The 17,453-nt window shown below is 33.9% G+C and overlaps 1 protein-coding gene across 2 annotated transcripts in view; it reads left to right on the top strand.

Annotated features, from left to right (window-relative positions):
* Window positions 1-14,337, top strand: part of LOC105338056 (protein AMN1 homolog) — a 40,752-nt gene extending 26,415 nt beyond the window's left edge. Inside the window, exons 6-7 of one of the 2 annotated variants that reach the window (XM_066070531.1) lie at window positions 13,417-13,528; window positions 14,136-14,337. In XM_066070531.1, the coding sequence (XP_065926603.1) occupies window positions 13,417-13,528; window positions 14,136-14,215 (192 nt within the window). In that variant the 3' untranslated portion in view covers window positions 14,216-14,337. The remainder of the gene's footprint in view (window positions 1-13,416; window positions 13,529-14,135) is intronic. The other variant, XM_066070530.1, reaches the window with a different exon arrangement.
* The last annotated feature ends 3,116 nt before the right edge of the window (window positions 14,338-17,453 follow it).

The following is a 17,453-nucleotide window of genomic DNA, read 5'->3' as shown; positions in this document are numbered from 1 at the left end:
TTCTTAAATACATTAACTAATCAAGACAAACCATAGTGGATGAAATCATGTACTCTGCATGTCATTGCAATTGCAATGTTTTTGTGTTTTGATTTTTTTGTTTTGGAATAATCACTAATTTTAGCATGCAGCTTGTCCTGTTCTTGCTGATTGCGATTTGAGAAATTAATAAAAAATTACTTTATAAACACAACTTATCACAATGACTAATGATGAAACTGCATGCAGACAAACGATGTTAGGCCACCATTTCGTGTAATGTCACAAGAAATGTCAAATTAGTCGTCGTTAAAGACAGGACGCACTCTAGAAGTTAGAAATAGATAACAAAACGAAATCGTTCAAAAACGAGAACTACAATATGTATCAACATATATATGCTACCTCATGTGTGAGGTGACCCTCTGCATGAATGAACGGATAAACACGGGAGTCGTTCTTTGCTGTCGACCCCCCCCCCCCCCTCCTTCCTCCCTCCCTACTCATATCACTGACGTTATGTTTAAACAATGAAATGTTTTCTTTGGTGATTCATGCGGGAAATCAAGGTAGCTTGGTCATTGCAGAAAAAAAATACGTAACGCGCGTTAGAGGTTATATAGTTATTTATGCAATGACGCTTCCTCCATAACAGCCATGAATTACCAAAGTCAAGCACATAATATCGTTTTTGAAAGTGTGTGTGTGGGGGGGGGGGGGGGGCAGATTCTTCCAAAAACCCTGACAGGCCTAAAAGATAGGCATAGGCACCCCCCCCCCCCCCCCCCAATGCTACGTGCCAGAAGGAAAACATATCTATTCATATTTACATTTTTCCTATAACATATCCATACATCAATCTTTAAAAATAAGTAAAATTAACGAAATAATTGGTAATGTCTATCAGTACGTTAGAAAGATGAAATGACAATATCATCTTCTTTGGGAATTAGAGTCTGACATCATCGTGATTATTTCGTGCAGTCCGTGATTTCTCTTGGGGTTCAACCATTCGATAAACTGGTTATATCTAGCGCGTGTCATAAAACAGTCTTGTTAGTTTCTATAGTTGCTGTCAATTACAATTAGTTTCCGTAAAAAATAGAATCATAATTAACGGATGTAAAAACATGTATAACATTGTATCAAAATTGAACATGTCATATCCACGGATGTCAACAAGTACCCAGTACTCGACTATCACTCGGTCACACCGATCATCGAGTAACATTTTCTTGGTCGATTTCTCGTAATAAAGTTAATAGAATTTAAAGATATTATTTATTCTTTTCCTAACGCGGCAGTTTTGGGGCTACGATTGTGAATACTAGAGTAACAGTTTTCTTTTCTTGACATTTTGATCCATACGTAACACTCTCCTTGGTGTACATTTAAAGCGGCTAATTATTGATCTACTTTGATTTACTTAGGCAGAAATGTGCTTACGAAGAATTTGTGTTTTCTTTTACCCAGTTATTTATTGAATTAGATGTTTGTACATGTATATTAATCAAAAATTTAATCGAGAAATTAATTATCTCAAGGAATTTAATCTTTGATTGTTGATAAGACATGGACAATAACTTACATTGGAACAGTACATGTGGGCCACATTTGATTTGCCTAAGATGATAGGGAAATCAATTATGTGTATGCGTAACAAGAAAAAAAGGAAAAGTCAGGATATTTTTACCGGATATTTACATAAAGTACATTAATTTTCTAATAAATATTTTTTCTAAACCGAATACAGTAAAAATATATCATCACAAGTTTTTAAATGAGATAAGATGTATGTGGCAGTAGCATTATTTGATTTTAATTGAAAACGACACACATTTTCAATTAAAGCATCGAGTACTCGACTAGCCTCCGATTAATTGACTAAGCCAACCCAGTAAAAATGACATCTCTAGTCAACTAGAACATGACTATGTGTGGAGGTAAACGATAATGGGCTTTATTTAGCTTTAAACTATTATAAAACATGGATTTTACACAGTGACTATACCATATAATGATGACTATAAGGAATAGTACATGTAACAACATAAAACTGTACATAACTTTATTAATTTTACAGCGATTAATAAACAAGTTCTACAACTTATATTAGTATCTTAATTTCGTTGGCACGGATGTTAGCGCGAGGGGGTCATTGGTGTGTGGGAGGAAGCCGAAGTGTAAGGAGAAAACCCACGTGTCCAAGCGGGCAACCACCATACCCTTTCACATACAGCCACTGGCGATCACGGGGATCGAACTTTGGCCGCAACGGTGACAAGCGCGTGCTCTGTCCACTGCGCTAATAGTATATGGACACCTAAGATGTAACTACATATGACGGCACTATACTGGTATTTTGGGCGTGCATTAAGTTTTCACGAAGCAAATCCCGTCATGTACACCAAACGATGAAACTCTACAAAGGTATTTATAACAGACATGTACAAAGGAACCAAGGACGACTAAATGAGATGGTAACTTGATATTGAACATGTTTTCTATGTGAATTAGAGAGAAAGAATAGAAAAAAAATAGCTGCCCGAACATTAAAGAATGGGTAACCAAATTTTTCAAAAGTAGATAAAAAAACCTGTCATCCATGTAACAAAAGGATTTCGCTAATAGAGGTAAACCTTTAAAAAAATGAATAGGTTGACATTGGATTTCAAATCTCAGTGTATTTAATACACCGCTATATGACCAAAATCACGCAATAAGCTAATCAGATTTTGCACGAAAAAGCTCTTCCACGTAAAGCTAAAATACGTAGAAGACTTTTATATTAAATTCTGTCAGACCTATTCTTGAGCCATTTTAATACCCAAATTTGTATATCCAAATGAGTGCAATTTACAACTGTTTCCTGTATCTGAAGAAATGTCCTTATTCTTCAGCTGTTCTTTAGCTTAGCCTTTGCAAGATTTTGAGAGGATTTTGGTCATTTCAGCAGATTTACAATAACTTCAATTAGAGTAATTTCCCCTTATCAGTGCTTATTGTGACGTCAAAGCTGACGTTGGTTAAGTGTCGCCTGACTCCTTTCCCCTGAGAAATAAAAGTACGCGAAGTATACTGTTTTATTTACTTAAAAAGCATGATGTTCTTAAAATTACACATCTTATATATGCTTCTCAAAAGTTGTACTTTGATTCTCGCGAGAACGTGAGGTTGGAAACCATCGGTACTATGAATTGTGGGTCAAAATTTACTGACGCCGAAATAGTCTCGTTCAACCAGACGCTCGGCTGTCTCCGTATATCTCCGACGAGCAGAGACTAACGCCGAAAAAATCTATAGGATCAATGTGTAAACCTTTGTGACGTCATTCTAATATATAAACGGTGTGACCGTTGGACCGAGCGCAGATTTCACACTGTGCAGTTTAATTTTTGTAGAACAAATCAAATTTATTTGAAACGCCTGGTTGCCTACTCAAATCATTAGCCAAAGTTTACTAAACGTCGCGTGCTCTGTCTACATTATGACGTCATTTTTCAGACGTAAAACGTACACGTTTTGTCTTCGGAAATAGCCGAAGAGAGTTACGTTTTATTATTCCGAACCTTTTTTAATTTCTTCTTTCATTGTTTATTGATTTAATTCATATAAATGCCGCGGTAATAAAATTGAATACTTTATTCAGTATCTAAAAGATAAGTTCCTTGATGTTAATGTTTTTATTTTCCATCTGATAATTTGATAAGACATACATAGAACTAGTCATGTTTCTTGATTAAAGCACTATTGGAACTTATCTGGTGTCCTCTTTTATTTCTTTTAATTACAATTACCTTCTATTGAAACACTGGAACATTTTAATCGAGTTTAGGGGCAATAAACATCGATAAGTACCAGTCAATCAATGATCGAACTAACTTTTTAAAAAAAAAATGGCTGCCAATATGGCGGCGCCCAGGGCTGGAAGAATTTTTGGGGGGCCTTAGTACCCCTGATTCAACTTTCATTTTTCACTGATTTTCTTATATATACGTGTTACCATTAATCCTCGCTTATTTTTGATTGAGAGTGTACTGACGTGAACTTTAGAGGTAGCACTGACTGTATGTCGTTTAGTAGGCTCATACATCGTTATTGCGTGGACCCTGAGGTCCACGCAGAAAATATATAAGCGAGGTTAAACCGGATGCTATGGGGACCCTGAGGTCAACGCAGAAATTATATAAGCGAGGTTAAACCGGATGCTATGGGGAAAATGCAACCTGCGCATGAGCTAGCCTGGTTCCTGCATGTGCGTAATTGGTAGCTCAAAGAACCAGGCTAGCACACGTATATCTTAATCGGGATCGGGATTCCGTGCCATATGCATACTTATATAAGTTCAAAGGCGCTGTAATTGTAAATTTGTCGGTAAACAGTACAGAAACAAAGTATTCCTTTTAAAGAAATGATCGGCATATGATATGAACTGTCAGTATTATGAAATAAGTTAATGTTATGCCGAAACTACAACATGCATCAAATAGCATAATTTGCAATGTATATTGTTGTTTTCCGACTACACATGTATCTTAACTTTACCTTTATTGTAGGCGAGGCTAGAGTACTTCCCGATTAAAATTTTTTAAGCTTTTAAGTGTGATTGAATAATTATGTCACTGTTTAAAAGTTTTAATCTCAAGAAAAATGCATTAAAATATGAAATTTTTAATTTACACAAAGCTGTTTCTGCAAAGTGGAACGAATCGTAATGTGTGAGCAAATAGTAGAATTCACCGAATGCCTGATACTATACATGCAAACTTCATTAACAGATAGATCATGATTATTTAGGAAGTATGAAGCCTTTTAATTCTGAGATAAAAAGTCAGGGCTATACATACATATATACGTAAACAACGCACAAATTTAGTGGTTAAAAGCAGGAGGCTTGAGTGGGTGGAATCTCTAATAATCTTACGGCTTTCACGTTTTTGTTGGAAACACATGCAAATGGTCCACGTATTGTAGTCCTTTTTAAAGGACAGCAACATGTTGTTTTTATTGTCTTGCTGATTCTCGTGAGAGTGTGAAGTGAAAAAAATTGCCATGATTACAGGGAACTACTGGGACGATTAAAACAATGCATTACTGGTCCGATTTACTGACGCCAAAAAAATCCGTTGAATGAATGTGCAACTAGTCCGAATTTTCTATTCACACATGCCTTGCCGGTAGAGTTCGCTTCGCTCCGGCGCTGCGCGCCGGCGAGCTGCGCTCGCTTTTAATTTATGTATGAATTAATGAAATTATTGTAAAATTTATTGTCGGTATGGTTTCATGAAAACTAAAGATGGTATTTCATTTCAAAATTAATTCTGATTTTTCTTGGACCTCTTAGTAGTGTGTTCTGAAAATCAGACACATGACGTATAATAAAACAATTTTGTACTATGTACAATTTTTACTTAAGTAACCATGCTATTTTCAGTTATATTTAATGATGTACTGTCAAAAAGGATGAATAGAAACCGGTGTATTTTTATACCCGCACTTTCTAAAGAAAGTTCGGGTATATTGTTGTTACCCTGTTCCGTCCGTCCGTCCGTCTGTCACGTTTTACTTTCTCAAACTGCTCTTACATCTTATAAACCAGCAAACTGAACTCTTGGAGTTTGATTTGGGGTATCATGTTGTTTCGTAAAAAGGTTTCAAAAATTCTCTGTTAGTCCTGGGGGTCAAATAATTGGTAAAAAATGACGTTTTTTCACAAAAAACCTTCTTCCTCGAACTCCTCCTACATTTTCAACAGTAGACAAATCATCTTTTGGAATATGTTTTAGGGTATCCTATAGATGTGCAATAAGGTTTCGGAATTTTCAATTTGTCCTGGGGGTCATTTAATGGCTAAAAAATGACGTGTTTTTTTTTTTTTTTTTACAAAAAAACTGGTTTCAAAAACGTCATTTTTTTTGGCAGTAGCCAAATGATCTTCTAGAATATGATTGGGGGTGTCATACTGAGGCGTGATCAGGTTCCAGAATTTTTTTTTATAAAGGTGATCAGTGGGCAACAAAAAGTGACGTTTTTTGCCAAAAAAAAAATGGTTCCCAGAACCCTTCCTCTTACAACTTTTGGAGTAGCTACGTCATCTCTTATATATATATAATTGGGGCTGTCCTATAGATGTGCAATAAGGTTTTAAAAATTTAAATTTCATCCAGGGAGTCAAAAAGTAGCAGAAAATTGACGTTTATCACTAAAAAAAACAAACATTGATCCAAAAGCTCCTCTTATGATTTAATGGATAGACAATCATATCTTGGGATATGATAGGGACTGTTCTATAGATGTGCAGTAAGGTTTTCAAAATTTAAATTTCATCCAGGGAGTCAAAAAATAGCAAAAAATTGAGGTTTATCACTTCAAAAAAACATAGATCCTAGAACTCCTTTTATGATTTAATGGATATGCACATCATATCTTGGGATATGATAGGAACTGTTCCATAGATGTGCATTACGGTTTTGAAAAATTAAATTTAACCCTGAGGCCCATTACCTACCGGTACATACCTTTTATGCCCTTTAAGGATCAAGAATATATATGGTTAAGGGGTGGGGATCTCAACCGTTTTTGAGATATTTGTGCACTTCCTGTTCACGGGGGGTCAGAACCACCCCCGGGGCCCATGACCTACATACCGTTTGATGCCCCTTGACACAAGGAACACGAATATATATGGTTTAAGGGTGGGGATCTCAACTGTTTTGAAGATATTAAGGGACTTGCTGTTTGAGGGGGTCAGGACCACCCACAGGGCCCATGACCTACATAACATTTGATGCCCCTTGACATCAGAAACATGAATATATATGGTTTAGGGGTCATGATTATAACAGTTTCTGAGATATATGGTAATTTCAAATTCCTGGGGGGTGGGGATGACCCCAGGGGTCAGATCTAATAAACCCTATATATTGCCAGTAACAGCCAATATATGATTATGGAAACCCTATATTATTATCTTTGTCCGTTTTCAAGTTACCATTTACAATAGAGTCTACGATTCTTCCTACAAGGTTCAATGTTAGACTCCACACCCTTTTGACACCCCCCTCCCCCCCTCCCCCGAAAAGTGGTTGTCTAACCCAAAATGAGAAAAATCAAACCAGGGTGCACAACTAGATATGCAGGCCTATCATATCCTAGAGTTTTGTACAATTCTGTTCAGCCATTTCTGAGAAACAAGTTCAGAGCAGGAAAGAAGAAAAAGAAGATGAAGAATAATAATGCATGTATTAAGAACCGTACAAAAACAAGAAGTCTCCAAATTTCATTCGGGAGACTTAATAATAAAGATTAAATAGAGATAGGATCATCAAACATCAATAATTTAAAGATAATTGAAAATTTCTGATTCTAAGGGGGTCAGGATGACCCCTTAGGGTCATGACTAACATGCCATAATGATCTGATGCGCCTGCATGACCTAAGGAGGAATAATATCTTTGGATTAAGGTGGGGATCTCAATGGTTTTTATGATATTTAATAATTTCAGGAAGAGCACTTGGGATCATGACCTACATACCATCTTAAATGCCTTGAACAAAGAAACAATAATATAATATGTACATGATATATGATTCAATTTAAGAACCCAGATATAGATCAGTCATCTGTTTTGTAATACTTCCTTTGTATATATACATGTACATGTATTAGTTTGTGTTTTGTTCTATACTATTCATGTTCATGACTGTAGTATGGCTTAGTCTTATTTTAAATTACATTAAAAAATTGTCAAATATATGACTTGGAACCCCCACTCCCAAACAAACTCAAATATAAACTGTTCTCCCCCCCCCCCCCCCCCTTGTCGAATGATCTATTAAAACAAAATATAATTGGGGTGTCTAAAAATTTTTATAAACTGGTAAAAAATGTTATTCTTAAAAAAAATTATATTACACTTTGCATAATTGACAAATGATTTATTGAGATAGGATCAGAGGTCATATTTCTACCTTGGGATCAATAAGTCGTATTCATTGACAAGTTAAAATTAATAACAATAAATGATTCAAATTATAAATGTTTATACTCCACATCCACCCCCCCCCCCAATCTAACCTGGTTATAAAGATTCAGGCTTCTTAATACATTCTTACATGTGTTCAGTAGCAAATTTTAAATCATTTCTTGATTGCTTTTTCTCTCATGATTCACATTAACATTTTGGAAATTGCTTAATTCAATTTTTAATAGATTTATAAACAAAATGTTATATGCATCACTTCCATGTGTATTCGCCTATTTGGGGCAATTGTAAAGTCTCCTAAACAAAGCAGTGACATCATTAGGCTAGGAATTACGCACATGGATCAAACACTACTGTATAACATATGAATAAGATAAAATACATTAATATGTTTTACGGTGCGACCGTTGGGGCGAGCACAGCATGTGATCAAACAATGAATTATAATAAATTAATAAAATCAAATTAACAACGTGAAATTTGAATGCCAAAAAATAAAACATACCTATTTTTCAGTAAATTTTCATTATTCATAGTTTATAAGATTTGTTATAATTTATTTATTTATATGTAGAACAATAGTTTAATCTTAGATACAATGTTGTAAATAATAAAGATTTTAATATATAAATATTCATTGCACTGCATCTCCTCTTTTAAAGTGATTGTGATTATGATTGATTGATTGATTTCCCCCCTTTTTTTGCAGTAGACATTTTTTCTTAAACTTACATATAAAACTTGACTCATCATAGAGCTCCCCCATGCTAAACATTTTTTCATTTTTGTCAATTTATACATAGAAAATCGACTTACCATGGATTTGCCCCTCCACTTAAAAAAAAAAAATTAATGTTTAATTTTTTTTTTAATTTACGCTTAAAAATATTTGCTTATCATGTTAAAAGAACTTGTTGTTGCCCCCCCCCCCCCCCCCGCATGTAATAAATGGAAGTGAAAATAAAGAAACCATTGAACTGCTAAAGAGCTGAAGGATTAGAATTTTCATGATTTATTTTTCTTTTTGCTTGCAAAGATTTTTTGGATGAGGCTGCCATCCACCCACCCACCCCCTTTAAAAAAAGGCGCTGCTACGTATAACGTTACGTTTCAGGAAATTACCGTAATTATAGTGAATAAAATATTTGTGAGCATTCATCCAAATTAGTGCAATTTACAACTGTTTCCTGTATCTGAAGAAATGTCCTTATTCGTCAGCTGTTCTTTATCTTAGCCTTTGCAAGATTTTAAGAGGATTTTGGTCATTTCAGTAGATTTATAATAACTTCAATTAGAGTAATTTCCCTTATCAGTGCTTATTGTGACGTCAAAGCTGACGTTGGTTAAGTGTCGTCTTACTCTTTAAAACTCCCCTGAGAAATAAAAGTATGCGAAGTATACTGTTTTATTTACTTAAAAAGCATGATGTTCTTAAAATTACACATCTTATAAGCTTTCCAAAGGTTTTACTTTGATTCTCGGGAAAACGTGATGTTGGAACGTGAGGTTGGAAACCATTGGTACTATGAATTGTGGGTCAAAATTTACTGACTCCGAAAAAATATATCGGATCAATGTGTAAACGTTTGTGACGTCACACGATTATTTTTGATTGAAAGTGTACTGAGGTGAACTTTAGAGGTAACATTGACTGTATGTCGCTTACATCGTTATTGTTTTTACTGTCTAAATTTGTCTTGCTGATTCTCGTGAGAGTGTGAAGTGATAAAAATTGTCATGATTACAGGGAACTACTGGGACGATTAAAACGATGCATTACTGGTCCGATTTACTGACGCCAAAAAAATCCGTTGAATGAATGTGCAACTAATCCGAATTTTCTATTCACACACGCCTTGCCGGTAGAGCTCGCTTTGCGCCGGCGCTGCGCGCCGGCGAGCTGCGCTCGCTATTATATCTAGTTCTAAAATGCCAGGGTGTCTCCAGGGGGCATAATCTACATACAATTTTACAGACAACACCTGGGGGTCATTAATGTACTTTACACCATTTGATGCATCATAATGACATTAGAAGATATTTTGTATTTTCCTGTTTCGTGGGGTCAGAACAGTCCCATAAGGTCATGACCTACATTGTATTTGATGCATTATAATACATTAAGAAAGAAATACTCCTTCTTTCCTTCCTATTTTAACTCATATAAAAATGATAAGTGTCTACACCTACTTACATGTAATACACAAATTTAATAAGAAATTGTTTATACAGGGTCAATATGGGGTCAACTCAATAGTACATGCAGTCTGACAAATGAAAAAAATAACTTTTGCAACTAAAATGACAGAAACAGAAACTTTACAAATGCGATAGGATAGGTAACGATGATAAGCTTATTTAAATATTAAAAGATGATGATACAGTATGCTGTCAAAGGGAGATCACATTTAGAAAGTGAAAGTAGAACTTATATATGTATGCTGGCATCTCATTATATTGTGCTACTGCTACTACATGTATTATGCTTACCTAAATTGGTCAACATCATAATGATAATCCAATTAAAACATAATAATGAATTCCTTTAGCTGATCTTAACTAATCCTTTTCTGCATACGGAAAACACAGACATGTATGTATGGGTGTTGCTAAAACGCGGAATGGAAAGCGGAACGGAATGGAAAATATCATCACGTTTATCGCTCAAAAAGGGTATAGACTGGCCAGAAACGATTTACTTTGTATCTTTTATTTATATCTAATGAATGATTATCAACATGTTATTATTAATATTCATATGAATGTCTATCAGTAATAGCATTGTATTCATTCGGCTTTAGTTGAGTACGGAAACGGAAAAATCAAATGTATACGAATTGTGAAACATTAACATGATTAAACGAGCAAATTAGCTATAACTTTTTACTAATTTTCTTATATGGTATTGCTGGCATATCAGCGTAACGTACGCAGTTAATGAAAGCGTTTTATGCGTGTTTTGAGTATTTTTATATTTCAAATATGATGTACATGTATATACTTACATCAAAATTGAATTTTCGGTGTTCTAGACGATCTTTTATCATACAGACGATACAGTATCATTGAGATGGAAGAAAAAAACCGTAGGACTGACGATTTTAAAAATTAAAATACAGTAAACATTAAAATACCCGATAATTTGTGAAACTAGTAATTTGTGAAACTAGTATTTTTAGCAATGCAATTTTGTTTACGTTTGTATTACTAAGCAGCTGTTTATTCCAGCAGCTACACTGTATATACATATGATCCGAATAGAGAGCTCTAGACGTCGCCTGGTTTGATTTTCCGATTATATATTGGGACTATAGTCTGTCGATCCCAAAATATTCATGCAGCACATTTGGACGATTTATAATGAAAAATGTTGACATCTCTTCTCCATTTGGAAGTCACTCAGAAGACCTTGCACAATTTTTCAACACTATCATCCGGGTCTGTTGAAATGCAAAACCCCGTAGACTTCTTTATTTTTAGCCGTGTATTTATACCAGCTGATAAGCTAGAGAGGACGTTTTAAAGAAAGAATAATGAAAATGTTTTATGCTTCTAAAAGAGAATTGCTTGAACCCTGAGGTATATATAAATATACAGCAAAAAGTGAATCGAGGATATTTTGGGACAGAATATAGTGGTCTATGCATGTACTGTTAATTTTGAGGAAATAAATATTCTTGAATAAATAATCTAATATTGCTAATCTTTCAAAAAAAATTAAAAAGGTACATAAAGTATATCGTTTTAGCATGATTAACAAATCTATGAGGTGAATAACATTAGATAAGATTTTCCGTTTTCCCTTCCGTTCCGTTTTCTGTTCCGCGTTTTAGCAACACCCATGTATATATACACGTGAATCCATCTAATCGAAGAGCTGGGTAAAACTAGTACCCGCTAATGAGACATGCAGACCTGTGTTGTGTACGTAACTTCAAACAAAGATCATTCATTTGTAACACGCATGTATTTTTATGACCTATTCTTCAAATCCACTTGCACTATTTTATTAGGTAAATATCAGCTTTAAGGTGGTGCAGGACACCTGCATATTGTGATGTACATGTATACTTTCTATTGAGATAAACAATAAAGTATATTAAATATTGATTAAATATTTACCCCCCAAATAATGTTACCTAACGTTGAAGCGCAATGGGTTTGAGCGTTTACATGTCTGTAAGAGCATTGGGGTCCAAGGTGTATTTTTGGTAATTTTACAATTGATATAAATGAATTTTCATGGGGAGGGGGGGGGGGGGGGGGGCTGGACCCCTCAATCCCACCCCTTCTCTTAATCTGTGCACACGATGATGTTCATGTAGGCACACAGAAGCAAATCTAAAACCGGCAACCACCACGGGGAGGGGGCATAATTTAATTTTTAATTTTGTAATAATTATGTAGACCATTATACTTTCAATGACATAAAATGTTAAGATTATTGATTAACTGAAAATTCACTGCAAACAGTTCTACCCCAAATTGCACATAAAGTGCTGCTTATGTCACGATGTGTATTATCATATGGGAAGGGATCTCATCCTTCAGTTATGAAAATTATAAATTTTAATTGTATTACCGGAGCTTGCATATAGCCTTCATTTTTAATTAAACTGGTACAAAACAGTGTTATTTAGGGGCAAACACATGATGCGGGTATTACTGTCTAATGACAGCATCTAGTTTATCATGCTTAAGCTATGAACCAAGGAGCGTGTATGTTTCATCTTTCCCTTCTCTGCTCTCGGTCAGCAATAATTATCTAGCTGGCTAAACTCCACACCACCCCATTTCCGGTCTGCTCTGCCTCCAACCATTGTGATGCAGTTTCATGCAGACTGTTATTTATTATTATTTTCTCCTTCACTTTGTTCATCCGCAAATAAAACATTTCTTTTCAATAGTGCTCAATTAATAACAAAAACTCATTACAAATGCAACAATGTATTATAGACATGAGTTATGTACTCAGCTTTAATTATAAACACATATCAACGCGTTTATCTTCTTTCTTCCTGGTCTTCTGTAAGACAATATACAAATTAAATATTTATTAATTTAAGGATTCCCCACATCTTGATGACGTCTGTCTTTTGAAGTTTTCTACAAAATAAAGAATCTGAACCAATATTAGTTTCGATTTATCCTGAGGTATGTTCTTCAATATCTGACATATTGAACGCTAAAAACGAACTCGAATGACCACATGTAAGATACACCTGTTTAAATACCTGTGACATATAACACGCATATCCATCCGCATTATTTAAATCCTACGCCAAACACTAGAAAACATATCGAACACACTTACAAAATAGTTCCATATGCTAACGAAAAGAAATTAAAATCACTGTCGCACAAATATGAAAAAATAAGCCGGTCTCCTTGTTTTGATTTTACTTTTATTTAGTTTTATTTTTAATATTTTTAACGTTTCCGCCATTAACAGGAAGTTCACATCAATGGATGCCGGGAGTTGACGGATGAGTCGGTGGAGGCCATACTACAGTTCTGTCCTCAGATCAACATATTCCTCTTCCACGGGTGTCCAAAAATCACAGGTTCAAACTTAAGGAATGTAGTACCATTCTTTGAATATATTACATGTACGAGGTTATAATATATGGTCGAGGTGATATATATGATAGATTTGATCACACTCGACTGTCTTTGATCACAACATAGAACTATTTTAACAAGATCATTGACTTTCGATAGGATGTAGCTATCTTTTTCTTGCATCAAAACAATTTTAAAATGACGCTGGTTTTAAATAAATTGTACATTCAAAGAACCATTGCTGAGTGGCCAGCAATGAAATAGGCAGGATGACGTCACTTTGCTGTTTAAAAAAAACTACCTAATGTCTAAGCTCGTGTTAAAATTCTTCTAATATTCGAAGAATGATATTATTAATTCCAAATTACTTATTTTGATGTACTTTTCAAATATTGTTCATTTTAAAAAATATTTCAATTTTTGCCATTTTTACCTTGTTTTTTTCACATTGTAAGATTATGTAAACATGTAACAAACGTAATGTCAAAAAGCCAAACAATTTGACTTTTGTAAATATATAAGGTAACAAAACTAGAACGTAAAATAAGTTTAAAACAGTCGATGACAGTTATTAGATTTTCTAATAATCTACGCATTTTCCACCCACAGAAATGGCCAGGGAAGCTTTGGAGAATGTGACAATAGAACGGAATTCACCGATGAAACAAGTCACGTGGACTATTTACTGAATCGTCTGCACATGCGCAGACTTAGCCACGGTTATAACTCTATAGACTCAGTTCCTTGTCTGCGACCGCAACCAGTTACCTAAATTGTTTCCTTTTTAGTTGTGCAACAGAGGAACGTTTATGCAATCATCTTTTTTTCTAATTTTTACCAAAGAAAAAAAGTGCAAATCCTAAGAGCTTTTTAATTTGATATTTCTCATATCATAACCTAGAGTTCAAAGTGTATAAATCAATGGGCTTTGTCTTATGTTTGTGGGAGGGATTGTGTGGATCCCCCCCCCCACAAATGGCTGAATAATCTCACTTCAGACTTTACTTATATACGGTAGTTGAAGATTTATTGTATTTCAAGTATTTCAATGACAAACTAACGGAGTATATTATTTATTTATCCTCTTTGATTTTTTTTAAGATTATGTTTATTGTATATATTTTTAAAACATATTTTGTATAGTTTTTAATAATGTTTAAGTGTTTAAGTTGGATCAGACCTTAGGACATTGTAAACCTCCTCAAACTTATCATATTGCGAGAAATGTGCCCACGTAGTGGCACCTGTACGTTTTGTAATTTATTAATAAGTTTACAGAACTAATTAAAATACTTGTGCACGCATTAGACTGTGTTGGTATTTGGAAACTATGCTTTCAAATTGTTATCTTCAAATTCCATCTGTCTTTTTGCAAAAATCATACCTACTGTATGACATACTATTCATGGCAGAAAAGTTACATTAAAATTTAAATGATCAAAATTCTTTTCTTTTTTGATCTGTAATCTCTCAGGTATGCTATATGTTTGGTATGGTATGATATGTACTACAGCGTGTAGACAAGATAGAGACAAACAGTATAACGTATCAGATTCCAGAAAATGCGCTGCATTGATTTAAATTAATTTCAGAATTAAATACAGTATGCACGGTTATTTTCGCCCCAATTTTCGCCCTCTACACTTTCAAACAGTTTCGTCCCCATCTTAAATTCGCCTAGACACAGCTGTTTTTAAAGAGATTATTTGATACCTTGGAATTCGTCCAGTCCTAATATTCACCCGTTGACAACGGGGGCGAATTTTTCCCTGTATACGGTGCTACTGGTTGTAAAACCGTGTTGGCAAAATAGAAATTATATAGACATATTGTTGTATGACCTTATATGGTAATTTAGGTAATTGTCTGTGTCATTTTATTAATATTACTGAATCAAACGTTTCAGGAAGGTATGTTGTCGGAAGGAACAAAATACCGCTCTGTAAAAGTGGTACAGGCAGACTTTTTAATCCTAATATTCCTCTAAGAAGCATCGCTGGTTTTTTAAATAGATATATCATATTTTAGCATCATAAAACAGGAAACCAAAAACAATTATGATGGTTTTACTGGATAATCCTAGTAAATATAGTGTTATGCATTGCACTGATTTTATAAATAAAAACACAACAATCGCAAGAATATTAAGTTTATTGCACTCGTGTACATATATGGGTCATTTTCAAAAAATGTCTATTTTTCAAATGACAAAACATTATTTATTTCAATTATACAACTTTAAACTACATAAAATTAACAAGATACAGAAAAGAAAATATACGTATGAAGTAAAAATTGTCATTTAATATATGTCATCTAAAAGATTATGTCCATCCTGTTACTTTTATACAAAGGGCTGTAAAATTCAAAACTGTAACAACTGTTTAATAAATTTGTTGTACACCAATAAAAAAAAAATTTATTATTACATACAGAAAACGAGTTCTTTTTACAGTAGATGAATGCTTTAGATTATCATAAAGTACCTCATGTCAAGAAAAAACAAAATCTATGTGTTGTGTTTTATTACATATTCAAGGGAAAATATCAAAACTTGGCAAAATACCTTTACAGTCTGTTCTTATGGTGAGAATAAATAATTACATCAATTTGATTGAAGAAGTACATTCTAAAAGCAAATAAATTTATAACAAAATATGTATAGATAACAGTAGGGAGTTCGAATTAACAAACAGGACAAAAATGTAACAGGATGGACAATCACACTACGAATCAAGACAAAATAAGTGATAGAAGTCTTCTTTTTGAAGACAAAGTGTTTTAAAAACAAATAGTACGTCGAACAATCTGAAAAGTAAATTCTTAAAACTTGGTAATTTTTCATTTAATACAACAAAATTTGACAAAAAAGCAGTAGAGCATAACAGTACGGACATGTTAGTAACAGGACAGACAATTTTATCAATAATCAAGCCAAATAGATAAAAATAAGAAACTATTACAAAAATGAACAACTGATTTCTCAATTAAAACATCATATATATTTATTTTGGCTAATTATTCAATAAATTTGAAGACATTCAAAACAATTTCGGAAACAAAATAACAGAGTGGACATTACAGTAACAGTACTGGATTAAACGGTGCTGCATTTCTGTACAGCATAATTGCAAAGATCAGTTTAGGCAAAATATCACATTTATGGTGACGTTTTTCTCGATCTGTCAGTTGGGCTATAAGTTTTTTTTTCCACTTGCTAAATCGGCTCTGTTTTTTCTTTGTTCTTTCTGTAAATATTCTGCACGCCGCAGTAGATCATTGTCTCTCCTCTCCCTGCAACGTCTTTGCTTTTCAGCCGCCGATAAAGGCATATCGAGATATAGTCTGTAAAAATAAATTCAAATGAATTTCCTCCTGAGAGAGAGAGAGAGAGAGAGAGAGAGAGAGAGAGAGAGACTGTTTTTAATTTCTGAGATATTTTATCGTATATGTCCATTCTGTTACCAAAATATATTTAATAGTTTTAAAATGTCAATCAATGTATAAATATTTGAAGGATATTTACCTTGTTGAAAGAAGTTTTCAAAACTATCATTATAAATATAAAAACATATTTTAAAATTCTAAAAGATTCATTGCTATCGCGTTTGCTGAGTAGTTTGTCCACTCTGTTACATTCTTTGTCCACACTGTTACCAAAAGTACATTTCATAGAAAATGGTTCGAATTCCAGCATATTACAACAAAATTTACATGCACTTATAATTAACAATTTAAACTTTAAAACTTCTACTGGGTTGAATTTATATTTTGTTGGATATAAAAAAGCGTTTTCATATTAAAGTGTCTATTTTCCTTCCAGTTACTTTACGTGCCCCTACTGGTAACATGAGTGACAGTAACAGGATGGACATATTTGATATAAACACACCTGATCTAATATAATAGACTCTTCTGGTGACAGCA

This window comes from Magallana gigas, chromosome 9 (assembly GCF_963853765.1).
Source record: "Magallana gigas chromosome 9, xbMagGiga1.1, whole genome shotgun sequence".
NCBI classification, from domain to species: Eukaryota; Metazoa; Mollusca; class Bivalvia; order Ostreida; family Ostreidae; genus Magallana; species Magallana gigas.
The sequence above is the reverse complement of the archived record's forward strand: the minus strand, read 5'-3'. Positions and strand labels throughout refer to the sequence as shown.